Here is a 13,620-nt window from a genome sequence, read left to right as displayed (position 1 = left end):
AGCTTTTAAGATTCCTGTCGCTAGTTGCCAAAGTAGGATGTGGAACAATGTTTTGTGTAGTATGTTATACCAATTGAGTTTGATGTCCCCTGAGACTATGGTTCCGAGCCCACAGGTCCAACTACTCGCTCCCTCTGAGTAGCTACCTGTGACCAAGAAATGACTACAACCTTGTCCCTTGTCAGCTCTACTATATACCTGGGAATTCTTATAGAACATAACAATATACTTGTAGAAACATTGTCTGCCAACTCTGTCCATAGTGTTGGGCACACTCCCCCCTGCATAGACATACCTAATAGTTCAGCCTGTCCATACATCTATCCACCTGTATATCCATTGAACTTGGAGGCTTCTTGTAACTCACACAGCTGTTGGCTGCTGAGACTGACAAACCCAAGATTGGCAGGTAAAATGGCACAATCTAAGACCAGCAGGCAACATGGCTAAAATATGCCAAATAGAGAACTTTCCTAAGGATTCTCCATGTATACTGGAAGCAGGCCATACCCCAAAGGCATCTCATTAACTGTTCACAGCAGATTTTACCATGTAGGTGATCACATTGTCATCATGGGGAATAACTATGACCAGCTACCAAGCCACTCAAAACCATGGGCCAGCCAAGCTGACACACAGACTTTAACTACCATGTTATGTTAAGGACATAGTGAAGGAAAGTTACAATGGTGAAAGCAATATCATCATAAATATTGAAAAATAGTAATAATAATAGCAAACATTTGTATGGCACTTACTGTTGTTGTTATTATGTGCTGTTGAGTTGGACCCAACTCATAGTGAATCCTCCTTGGGTTTCCGAGGCAGTATCACTTACTACATACCAGGTATTGCTCTAAGTGCTTCACATATATTATTTCATTTAATAGTCTCAACTGCTATGTAAGGCAAAATAAGTGTTATCTCTGTTTCAAAGGTAAGGAAACTGAGACACAGTAACTTGCTCAGCTAGTAAGTGGTGGAGTTGAGATTTTGAATTCCATGTGCTGTGCTGTAAGAATGAAATACAAACTCTTGTCTTCCAGTTACTGGGTGTTTTTGCCCAATATATATATAAACATTAGAATTACAGACCTTCAATTACACGCTTAATTGAATACATGACTAATGTTTGCAGATGGGGAAAATATACATTAAAAAAGAAAGAACTGATTTTGTTTACTTCTCTGTTCCCCAGTTTTAAAATTATTAGTTGGGGAAAGTGGGCTTGATTTGTTAATCTTACATTTAGTTGATTATTAAGAACATTTCATTTACTGTTAGCTTTAATTGAGATAAAGCACAGTTGATGAAATAATTAGCTTTGGGACTAGTAACTAAATTAAAAAGAACCCATTTACTAGCTGTGTGATCTTGAGCCTTTCCAACTAGGTTTCCACATCTGTGAAACAAAGTAGTACCTACATTGTAGGATCGTTCTTAGGATTGAATGAGTTAGTATTTGTAAAATGCTTAGAACAATGCCTGGCACATAGTGCTATATTGTTGTTGTTGTTGTTATGTGCCGTCGAGTCAAACCTGACTCATAGCGACCCCTGCTTAGGTTTCCGAGGCAGTATCACTATGGAAGTAGGATTGCCCAACCTTCCTTCCGAGGAGTGGCTAGTGGGTTTGAACTGCCAGCTGTCTGGTTAGCAGTCAGGTGCCTTAGCCACTATGCTACCAGAGCTCCCAGTGCTATATTAGTGTTACATAAAAAAGAAAACTTTACATTTGTGCTTCCTTGCTTGTGAACATTAGCAAGCAGGAAACATGGACACACCCCAGGAAGTTACAGTAACATAAAGTATATTTTAGGAATGGAAGTTGTGGGTGACAACTTAATGGACAGACTGATAATTCAGAGGTCTCTGTCTGGCTTGGGTCCCACAGGTAATTTTTGACCTCAGGTTTCTTCCTCTTTTTAATTATATGTAACAGTACAATGAACAGAATAAATAATTTTTCTCAAATACTGCTTTCCTGATTAAGAATCTACAAGGCTTACACGTTTTATCATGTGTTTGGAATTTCAAGTTCCTTCTCTCCACCCCTCCTTTCATCTTATGTCTCAGCTCTTGTTAGGGTTTATTATAAATTGTTTAAGTGAAGCAAACAAACCTGTTTGTCATCATGATTTGCTTGTACTTGTCTCATTGCTCTAGCTCTTCTCTGATTTCTCATCACCCTCCTTCCCTGACTTGTTAGCAGCTCTTAATGACAGTATTCTGTAATATGAGATCTCATTGCTCACTGAGTCATGTTCTGTGGATATCATTTTTAAAGTCTTATGCAGGTAAAAAGTACTTTAAGAAACTTTTATTTCTCTCCTAAGATTAGTATAACCTGTCTTTCTGCTTTCTAAGCCCAGATTGAGTGTTTTTTTTTTTTTTTTTTTTTTTTCACATCTTGGTAGATTGTTTTCTAATACAGTGTCTTGCATTTAATAGATATTTAGTGACTACTTGCTGAATTTTATAGTACCTTGTTTCTCATTTGAAATGAGGTATTTAAAAGCTCTGTAAGGGGAGGTACAGGTGTTGACCACTAAATTGATGGTGACTTTTCCTTCATGAGGAATTGAGGGAGTTTTAGCTTCAGTAACAGTTTCCACTGGAGCACTGGTTTTAGCAAGGGCCCAACCTCAGTATCATAGCAGATGCAGAGCTGTATTGTGCAGAGGAAGAAAAACAGAGAAGTGATGCTTTTTTCTCTCCCAAGTTCTTAAGAGAGATTGTGTTTCTCTTTGAGGGATGTCTCCAAAGTTGCTCTGTACAATAAATATTATAATGTCATACAGTGAACCCAGTTGTGAACTAAAATGGGTTCTTTGTGTCTATCTGGCTTTTTACTCCTCAAACGAAGTAGCCATGGATGACTTTGAACTTTAGAACTTTGGAAATACTTAAACAAAACAGAAGTATCATTCTGAGTTTGTTTCCATCTGAAGTGATTAACAGTCAGTGCAGTTTATGAATTATTTTGTTCTCAAGCTTCATTTTATGACTTGCCACATTTAACTAAAATATGTTTGACAAGTAGGAGGTTTATATTTCAGATGGATAAAGGCAGGCCTTGCGTTAAAAATCATTTAGCAGTAAGAGTCCTTTTCTCCTTATATTGACTAGAAGATAAACAAAAGCTGCTTATTATAGATAGTAGAGCATTACTTAGGACAGTAGCCTCAGTCTGATTGCTAAATTATCTAAAGCTCTGTATTTGCTCAAAGGCATGCCAATTCACTTTTCTTAGCAGTGCACAGAAAGGATTTAAAATACAGCACTGCAAAAAGGGCAGGGAGGCCACATCATCTGACCTCTAATCCCAAAAAGGAAGACAGAATCACCATCCATAGCCCAAGGCCTATTCCTGCGAGGCTAGACATGCTGCCTCCCTCCAGCCTTTTCTCCAACCGTTCCTCCCAGAGCACCCATCACCTCTCTCCTGGGTTCGATAATTCGCTGCAGTAGCCACATAGAATTCGCAGGTTACAGGATTTATTAGGAAAGCACCAGGCTATAATTCAAGTTTAGGAAAAACGCTCAGTCTCTCTTCCAGCCCACCATCCCTCAGCCAATAGTCTCTCACAGTCTCTTTCCCAGCAGCACATGTCTCTTTCAGGAGCATGTGTCTCTTTCAGCAGCACATCTTCCTCAACCAGCGGTCAGAGAGAGTTCTGCCTCTAGGAGGCCTCCTTTTGAACTTAGCAGAGTGGCCACACCAACCAGTCATAACAACAGAATTCTAAGCACCTGAGAGTGAGCCGCCCATAACATTGCGTTGTGCCACGCCAACAGAAATAACCCAGGTGGATAACATTTACAATCAGAAGCTCCTCAGTTGCTCATTCGGCCACTGAGTTTACAATGACTTATGGGTAGAAAAGCCACACAAAGTAATTTACTACACTGCAGGCCACCCCCTGGCTTTTCTAGCCATTATCCCTTTTATACTTCAAAAATTCACATCCCAAAAAATCCCCTTCACCATCAGTTTAAGAATAATCATACCCATGAAAGTGTTTAAGCCTGCCACTTCATGCCTTTATCTCCCCCCATTTTAAATAGCCAATTTCTAATTTGCCCATCCCTATCAAACCAGTACTCTAAGGAAATAAGCATGGTCCTTTCTCTCTGGAGAATCTTCTGTTCTGCATGGAAACTTCAGGCATCTGGATAAACAAGCAAAGTCCAGCCCAGCACAAGCCATCAAATTGCAGCAACTTAACACCAGCTCAGTGTCAACCATCTTCCTCTTCGTTTGGTCGGGTTCTGGTCAGCTCAGCCCTAGCCATCCCAGCTAGGTCATGGGTACAGCTGCCAAGTTTGGGAGTCACACTCTTCCCTTCACTTCAGACCAGCCAGCACCTTCTCTCACATCTTCAGTCCTCGGGGACTATTTCAATGCCCGTAGGCTCACAACTCATTGCGCTTCAGACCAGCCAGCCCTTCCTCTCATTCCCAGCCTCTGGGCCTAGGTCAAAGAGTACCAAACTCAGCCTGTTTCTTCTTTGCTGCACTTCCCCCATTTCCACTCAGGTGGACCCAAGTGGTCATAAGCGAGCAGCAAGTCCTCGCTGGCTTCCTCATGGACCATGACTTTCCGGCCTTGATGCACCGAAAGCCTATCTGCTTGCTGTAAATTCAAAAAGCCAAACAGTCATTTTTTTTCTCTTCAGGTCTTCTCTTCAAATGCAAATCTTCCATTCCCTCAGTAGTACTGGGTGGGGCTCAGGCTTTCTACCTGAACTAGTACTCTCTACACACAGGGCTTAAAACAAAAGCCTGTGTTTCTGCTGGGCAAATTCTATTTCCCCTTTTAATTTACCAATCAAGTATTGGCTGAAGGTGGACTTACACACTCTCTGTTATTCACATACCCCATAATTGTTTCTAATGTACAAGCAGATAAGAGAACATTCAGTAGCCATAGTACATTCAGGTAAACACATAATCCAAAACACATAATCCTTTTAAAGACATTGCAGGTTTATCTCTTCAGCTTGATTACCATCCCATTCTATGTATATGGCCTTGGGCCTTTGGCTGGTTATAACCAAAAGCCCTAGCCTCTGGATCAATTATCTCCTTTAAGAGGTAACATCAAACGAAGTAACCATCTAAGAATCCAAAGTTTCAATTCCTAGGCCCCTTCCTTCTTTCTTTTACAAAGTCTCATGCTTCTATGAGTCTGTAACCACTGCAACGAATCCCACGGTTTCTGACACCAAGCACCCAGGAAGTAGTTTCATAGTATCCTTTAATTAGAACCAGTATCCTTTTTAAATTAAGGGAAGGGGTAGGATTCACATTTCTGATACCTTCTCAAACCTGGGCACTTCACAGTCTACTTTGGAAATATTTTAGAAGCTGTTGTGCTACGCCTTGTCTAACCCACGGTGGTCTCTTGCCTGAGGTACTGTAATGGTCTCCTGACTGGTCTCTCCACTTGCGTTTTCACTCCCTTCCAGTCCATTGTCTATACTGCAATCAGAGTGATTGCTTGAAAATATAAATCACAACACATATTATGCTTAGAATAAACTCCAAACTCGCCATGGTCCTGTAGGGTGGTGTCTTCCTACCTCTCCACGCTCATTTCATACCACTCTTGCTCACTAAGCCTTAACTGTATTGGCCTTTCTTAAGTATTTCAGCTATTTCTAGCTTTGTGGTCTTTGCACATTCTGTTCTTCCTTCTCCCCAGAAGGTATCTTGGTATGCATCACCTCTCCCACTCAACACCTGTACACCAACCACATGCACGCAAACACTGTCACTATCACTGTCACACAGAGTCTTTATTTTCTCTCTTTCACATATAAATTATATATAAGTGCACAGGTCTTAAGTGTATAACTTAATGAATTTTTACATGTATGTATACTCATATAACCATCACTTTGATCAAGATACGTAATTATTTCTAGCACCCCCAAATAGAAAAAACAAAATCACTGCCATCGAGTTGATTCGACTCATAACAACCCCTCCTTGGGTTTCTGAGGCAGTATTTCTATGGAAGTAGATTGCCCAATCTTTCTTCTGAGGAGTGGCTGATGGGTTTGAACCATCAACCTTCTGGTTAGCAGTCAGATGCCTTAGGCACTTTACCACCAGAGCACTTTTTTAGCACCCCAGTATGCCCCTATTCAGTCCCTCTTACCAAACTACTACTGTGACTTCTTTTGCCATAAATTAACTTTGTCTGTTTTTGAACTTCATTTGGATGGACTCTACAGCATATTCTTTTTAGTGTGTGGCTTCTTTTAGTCACTATTATGTCTCATACATTTTTTACCTGACTGTCTTTCAATCTTTTAGAATTCAGCTTAAATGTCCCCCTCTTAGAGAAGCTTTCTCTGACCGCTCTGATCAGGCACACTCCCTGACCCAGTTGCCCTTTTCCACAACACCCTGCTTCTTTTGGTTGTAGTAGTTGTTACAATTTGTGATTGTTTTCTTGCTTATCATCTAACTTGATGAGCACAGGAAACATTTCAGTCTTGTTCACCATTCTCTTCCTAGTGGCCTCGTGCATTTGTAGTTGTTGTTATGTGCTGTCAAGTCGGACCTGAGTCATAGCGACCCCCCCTTGGGCAGTATCACTATGGAAGTAGATTGCCCCATCTTCCTTCCGAGGAGTGGCTGGTGGGTTTGAACCGCCCGCCCTCTGGTTAACAGTCAAGTGCCTTAGGCACTATGCTACCAGAGCCCTGGCCTAATGCAGTGCCTTGTAAAATCATAGGCACTCAATCATGAGTTTTTGTTGAGTCAATGAATGAATGAAGAATAAAATCTGCTTTATTTCCTGATTTGGACCAACATAAAAAAAGTTTCGACAATTTGTATTTGACAAAATGTTTTCCAAAGTAATTCTGGTTTTCATTAAGACTTCATCAAAAAGGGAGAGCTTTTGTTTGTGGGCATTGTGTTTATGCCAAGGGTGGTGGAATATTTTGAAAAAGGATAGCAATAATGGTGGTGCAACATGAAAAATGTCATCAGCGTAAGGAAAAAAAAACTTTTCTTATGGATAACCAAAAAAAGGCCAAACTCACTGCCATTGAATCAGATCTGACTCATAGTACCCCTCCTTGGGTTTCTGAGGCAGTATCTCTACAGAAGTAGATTATCCAACCTTCTTTCTGAGGAGTGGCTGGTGGGTTTGAACCGCCAACCTTCTGGTTGGCAGTCAGATGCCTCAGGCACTACACTATCAGAGCTCCCTTATGGATAACAGAGAAATAATTGCCCTAGATGACAGTGCAGAATTCTACCTTATTAAATGGGGTAATGGTAACTTTGAGGGAAATGTTTAAAATGTCTACCTTGATCAGCATTTTTGTAGAAACTTATGAGAAAGTATTAATTAGCACAACAAGATTTATATGCTGAGATTTTTGGGAGAGACAGCTATTACCTTGGATAACTGAGTCAGGATCTGAAAAGATCTGAGAGGGTAGAAGGATGAGCTGACTCTACACACTGCCTTCGAGTCGGATGCGACTCATAGCGACCCCTCCTTGGGTTTCTGAGGAAGTATCACTACGGAAGTAGATTGCCCACCCTTCCTTCTAGCGAGATGAAATGTTGAGGTGGTAAAACTTTACACTTTTAGGTTTAAACAATTGCACAACCTCATATTAATGTTGGGAAAGATGGCTCAGCAGCCCATATGAGAAGGACCTGAGGACTGTAAAGTTGTATGTAAGGCTGCATGCAGTGTGCTCTCATTGCCACATGAAATATGTTGAGCAGCAGTTAGAGAAATAAAATGTTGAGGAAGAAGGGCTTGTAGTCATGTTCTTCTTTCTGCTTATACATCTTGAAATACTCTTTTTGCCCTGGATCCCACCTTTGTGTTGGTTTTGTGACAAATTGGATTGTCTGGAACATGGTTTGCCAACCTAAAGCTTCCTGGTCACCTGTTTTGTGAATTTTTTAATGTATTGTCTTTGGTTACTTTTTTTTTTTTTTTTTGGATACATTTTACTGAAATATAATTTATGTACAGTGAAATACACAAAACTAAATTGACATGTCTTTGATTACTTTTGAGCTATAGTGGCAGTGTTGAGTAATTGTTTGTTAACAGAGGCCATATGGCCCACAGAGCCTAAAATATTTACCTTTATAGAAAAAGCTTGCCAATGCTTGGTCAAGAGAACTAGACCTAGATGATGAAGGAGCTTGCAACTACAGCAAATGAGGAGCAGCAAAAGGAACCTAGGATGTTCAGCTGTGAAAGGAAGATTTAGGTATGACAGGGAGCTGTCTTCAGATATTTGAAGGAATATCATGTGGAAGAAAAATAAGACCCTTTTCTGCTTAACTTTGTAAAGCAAAATGACAAACGGTAGAAAATAAGGGGAGATGGAAGGTTTTTATTAGTGTGTAGAAAAGTTTTTACATTGCATTGAGTTACTTCTGGAGGTAATGTGTCCTTTGCAATCAGAAGCATTTTTCATATTTTATTCTTGTATGAAAGTTTGTATAATGGCCTCCATTTAATCATGTATCACTCTTTCATAGGTGGGATAAATATACCATTCCATTTTTCCTAGCTTTAAAAATAGTTTTTTATTGTGATTTGGGTAAAAATTTGCAGGACAAATTCATTTTCCATACAGTAGTTCATATAAAGGCTAAATGACTTTAAACCTATTTTTAGAGATAGGAGAGTCAGGCATGCACTGGATTATTAATTATATTGGACATCCTCTGAGCTCTCTTGTGGTTCAAGCATTTCTCTAGCACTAGCTTAGGTCCCATGATTGTGACCAAGCAAGACACAGTAGGCCTTAACAGTGGGTTACCCACTTGGTTCAGGCTTTCTGGTGTCTACTGAAACAGCATTCCAATAGAAAATAAAATACATTTAACAGACATTAACAAATAATCTAAATCTAGTATAATACCTTTAAAAATTTATATTTTACTTATTAATTTCATGAATGTGGAAGGTTTGAACACCACTCTTCCTTCCTCCTATTGATTCACAGGACAGCTGAATGTCATACAGCTGAATGTTCATAACGATAGGGACTTTGAAAAATATATAGGTGTATGAGACTGGAGCATAGAGTGTTCTTCAGTTTTATTGTTTGCTGTTTTTTTTTGTAATCTTATGTTAATTTTTCTTGCTAGACTTGAGCTCATCAGTCATTATTAAATGTTAAATAACTAATGTCCAATTATGTGAACTGGCCTTCTTGTATTTAATTCTGTGTTCTCTTCCTATCTCTAGTAGATTCCTGAAGTACAGATCTAGAATTAATGCTTCAGAACTTAAAAATAGGAGCTTTCCAAATCAAAATGTTAATCTGTAAAGGACTTTCTTTTAAATCTAAGTTAAAATGATAAGAAACTGAGTAAAATCTTCAATTCAACATGGCAGTATCAGTGGTTTAATTTGCATGAAGGTCATTCGGCAAACATTTATATTAAGAACATTTTACTTGGTACACTGTATTCATAGGATATCTTAAGCCATTTTCTTCTAATTTGAACATATTACAACTTTTGTACTTTGCTGTAGGTGGGGGTCTTGAAATGCGTGCTTTTTAAGGTTATTTGACCTGCAGGCCGTATTATGTGGGTCTAGGTGCAGACTGTTCACGAAGTGGAGAAGGCCAGGGCCCTCCCATCTGGCCATTGGCAATTGTTAGGGTTTCATGTCAATTCTGTATCCTCTAGCCTGAAGGCTTAAATTCAAAGTCTTGTCAGTTTGACTCCTTCATTCTGTGGAGGTTCAGATACAGTGACATATATGATGTGAACAGCTTTGTACGTTATAGAGTGCCATGCAAGTGAGAGTTGTTTTTAGTAACAACAGTAATAGTAGTTTAAACAGGCTGCTGCTCAGAGTCTGGATGCAGCCTCCTAGCCTCCGCCTCTGGCCAGTGGAAGTAAGCCTGCATTCGCTATCACCCTTTCCTTTTCACTACCTGTCCTGTTCCGTTCTCTTGTACATAGTGTCGCTATGAGTCGGAGCCCATTTGATGGCACCTAACAACAACAACAACAACCTGTCCTAGGTCTTTTGCCTCGGTTATCCGTTTAGTAAGGATGGATTGAAGAAATGAAACCTTAGACGCTGAAGAAATATTTGACTTAACTAGTTAATTCTCTTTGCTAAATAGTATTTTTTAAATTTTCTATTTATTTACTTTCTTGTTCCATCACTCATTTAAGTCTTGAAACACTGATGGGAAAGTATTTCCTGCATAGTCATAAAAACATTCAGGAAGAAATTCTGATCTTTATGATTTTTAAAAGAATTAGATACTCATGTGCTTACTATTTTAAATAGACTCTAAACATAAAGACAAAACACCATCAAAACTTGTTTTCACACATTTGACTCATAGAACATTGTGTAAATATCAGATGAATTTGTTAATATTAGCCCAGATAATGCTCTCGACTTCCTGAGGGTGAGAATTATCTCTTAATAGCTTTGTTTGTATCCCTTCTTTCCCATACCTTGTAGAGTGCTTCCTACTTACCAGGAACTCCAGTATGTGTGTGTCAAATAAGTAAGTGTTCTACATGACTCTTAAGGTTCTATATATTTACATGCATGCACTTGCTAAAATTTCCTTTTTATTAGCTGTCTCAATAATTCAGAAATGAGCTCAATTACCACATGACCCTAACCTCCCTTTGTCTTCCTTTGCTGATTTGTTCTGTTCACTTTCCTGACATCAAGGGATCTGTTGTTTCTCTGGTGCTGATTCTTAGATAGCACTTACTGTTGGCCAGGTACTGTTCCAAGCACTTTCTTTACATGGCTCATTAACTTATTTCTTATGCCCATCCCTTGAAGTAAGAGCTGTCATCTCATTTTACAGGTGAAGAAACTAAAACGGAGAGGTTAAGTATCTTATCTACAATTGCACAGCTAATAAGTGTATTAGAAATGGTATCGGGGGAAAAGACACTAGATTCCTCTAAATTGTAAGGAGGTTGAGAAAGTGTGTGATCCATGTTTGAATTCACACAGTGTTACTGATGCTGCATAACTGGGAGAATGTGTAAGTGATGTATATTTCTCTACTGAAATACTGTAATATTATAAAAGCCTCTTGAGAGGGAAGGATGAATCAGTGTTGATCTTGGTGATTTGGACACTGGGTGAATATGTATGGATGAAACAACCACAATAAGAGTAAATCTTTGATTTGGACATCGATCTTTAGACTTTCCCTTGAGTCTTACTCCACGCCCCCACCAAAAAAGAAAGGTATCTGACTGTGCTTCACAGTATTTTCGCCATTTATATTGTGATTCTAGTTTTGTAATTGAGATGAGGACATTATAGATGTATTTTACAAGTTATTTGTTATACTATTTTCATTTGAGGAATATTGTTCTTGTTGACTAGTAAGCAAGGACTAACTCAAAATGTGTTGTTTCGTTTCTTAACAGTATAGTGCTGTGGATACCAATCCCCTGTCTTTGTATGTCATGCATCCATTTTGGAACACTATAGTAAAGGTAAGATAATTTTCGTAAGTTTTAAATATTTTAAGTCATTTTATGGGTGTTGTGAATGTAACTCTCACTTTAATAATAATGTCTAGGTAAACATGTTGCATATCTTTTTTTTTTTTTTTTTAATTGTGATTTGGGTGAAAGTTTACAGAGCAAATTCACTTTCCATACAGCAGTTCACACTCATTGCCTCATGACATTGACTACAATTTACCCCAATGCTTTGTTGCTTATCTGTTATACTCTGGAATGTATCATCTTTGTAAAGTGCCTTTTAAAATATTTTAAAATAAATTTGATTTTATGATTATAAAAGTTTGTTTGTTATAGAAAAAGTGGAAATATGGAGGGTGGAAAGAAGAAAGAAATGCTTATTTTTATCAAGCAGACTGCTTTACATTTAATATATAAAATTTGATCTTTCAAATTTACAGCTTTTATTATGAGTCAGATCTACATGTTGTATACATTAGAGAGAGATTCCTCTATTTTAATTATTTTATAATTTCTTTGGGAAAAAAATAGGTATTTCCTACTTGGCTGGCTCCAAATCTGATAACCTTTTCTGGCTTTCTACTGGTTGTATTCAATTTTCTACTTATGGCATACTTTGATCCTGACTTTTATGCTTCAGGTAAGATTATTACTTTGATAGAAATTTTAAATGTCTGGTGAAAAATGAGATGTGGTTATTTTCTAGTTCTTTTAACATATTTATATCTCTGAAAACTTTTGGATATTTTCTAATGGTATATAAAATGTCAGAATTGTATATAGAAGCTAAGTTATGTTTTTATAATCTATCATGTATATTTCCATACATATGTCTGTTCTATACATACATATATATTTCTGGAAATTTAATACCAATTTGCCTCCTGAATTTAAGAATGCTATATAAGGAGCTCTGGTAGCATATTACCTAAGCCACTTGACTGCTAACCAGAAGGCTGGCAGTTCAAACCCACCAGCCATTGCTCGGAAGGAAGGTACCCAAGGAGGGGTCGCTATGAGTCGGGTCTGACTCGATGGCACATAACAACAACAACATGTAAAGAGCAATGGAATTTCGTAAATAAAGAATAATTGGATTTACAAGAAGATAGAAAATTTGGACTGCTACACATTGCCTAAAAAGTGAGCACAAACAGAGAGCTCAATATGCCTACCAGTTTCTAGGAACTTCCCTTCCCTTTTTCTAGTCAGAGAAGAAAAAGAGTATGGGGTCTCTCTTTCCTTCTCAGCATTTCCACTTGCGTTTAATAACTCCAGTTTCCTCTGAAAATGCTTCTTAGAGTTTAAATGGACATTTGTAGAAGTCTGGCCTCTCTTATGGTGAACAGAAGAAAAAAGCCTTTTTGGAACATGTTTTCAAGTTCCTTCCACCCAACACCAGTATCTTTCACCTTTTTTCTTATTCCTCCCTTAATCAGGCACTTGGCTTCTGCCTTAGGCCATAGGAGAGAATCTTAGGTCCTGGAGTATTTGGGATGAAGGGGAATACAAGCATACCTCATTTTATTGCACTCTGCTTTACTGTGCTTCATAGGTAATTGTGTTTTTTATAAATTGAAGGTTTGTGGCAACTCTGTGTGGTACAAATCTTTTTTTAAAAAAAAATTATTTATTTTTAATGTGGTTTGGGTGAAAGTTTACAGAACAAATACATTTTCCATATAGCATTTCATACACATTTTGTTTCATGACATAGACTGCAATTCCCCACAGTGTAACAGCTCTCTTCCCACTTCCTTCCCATAGTTACCTCTTCCCTGTATCCTTCCCTCTCCAATGCACACCTGCCCCCTGAGCTATCTCCCTGTGTGAACACTGCCCTTCTGTTCTCCCATGATTGATTGCTCCAAAAAAGTGTATCCCCCTGATGTGAATGTTCAACCCATATGCCTGTCTTTGTTTGGCTGGAAGCCACAAGAGTGAGTTCCATTCCAGACCTGAAGTGTAACTAGGGGCCGTAGTCTCAGCGGTCTCACCAGGCTCTATCAGACCAGAAACTTGGTTTTTTTTTTTAATGATTTTGAGTTTTGTTCCACATTGTTCTCCCACTCTATCCAGGATCTCCTGCACCAGTCTCCCTCCAAGTGGTTGGCAGTGGTAGACAGGC

At 38.6% G+C, this 13,620-nt stretch overlaps 1 protein-coding gene across 1 annotated transcript in view; it reads left to right on the top strand.

Annotated features, from left to right (window-relative positions):
- The window catches only part of SELENOI (selenoprotein I), a 49,334-nt gene that overhangs the window by 12,460 nt on the left and 23,254 nt on the right, over positions 1-13,620 (top strand). The window contains exons 2-3 of the mRNA XM_007938882.2: positions 11,433-11,501; positions 12,024-12,132. Of these exons, the coding sequence (XP_007937073.1) occupies positions 11,433-11,501; positions 12,024-12,132 (178 nt within the window). The remainder of the gene's footprint in view (positions 1-11,432; positions 11,502-12,023; positions 12,133-13,620) is intronic.

Source organism: Orycteropus afer, unplaced genomic scaffold, assembly GCF_000298275.1.
Source record: "Orycteropus afer afer isolate SDZICR_OR568_19922 unplaced genomic scaffold, OryAfe1.0 scaffold00054, whole genome shotgun sequence".
Lineage (NCBI taxonomy): Eukaryota > Metazoa > Chordata > Mammalia > Tubulidentata > Orycteropodidae > Orycteropus > Orycteropus afer.
Note: the sequence above shows the minus strand (reverse complement) of the source record. Positions and strands in the feature narration are given on the sequence as shown.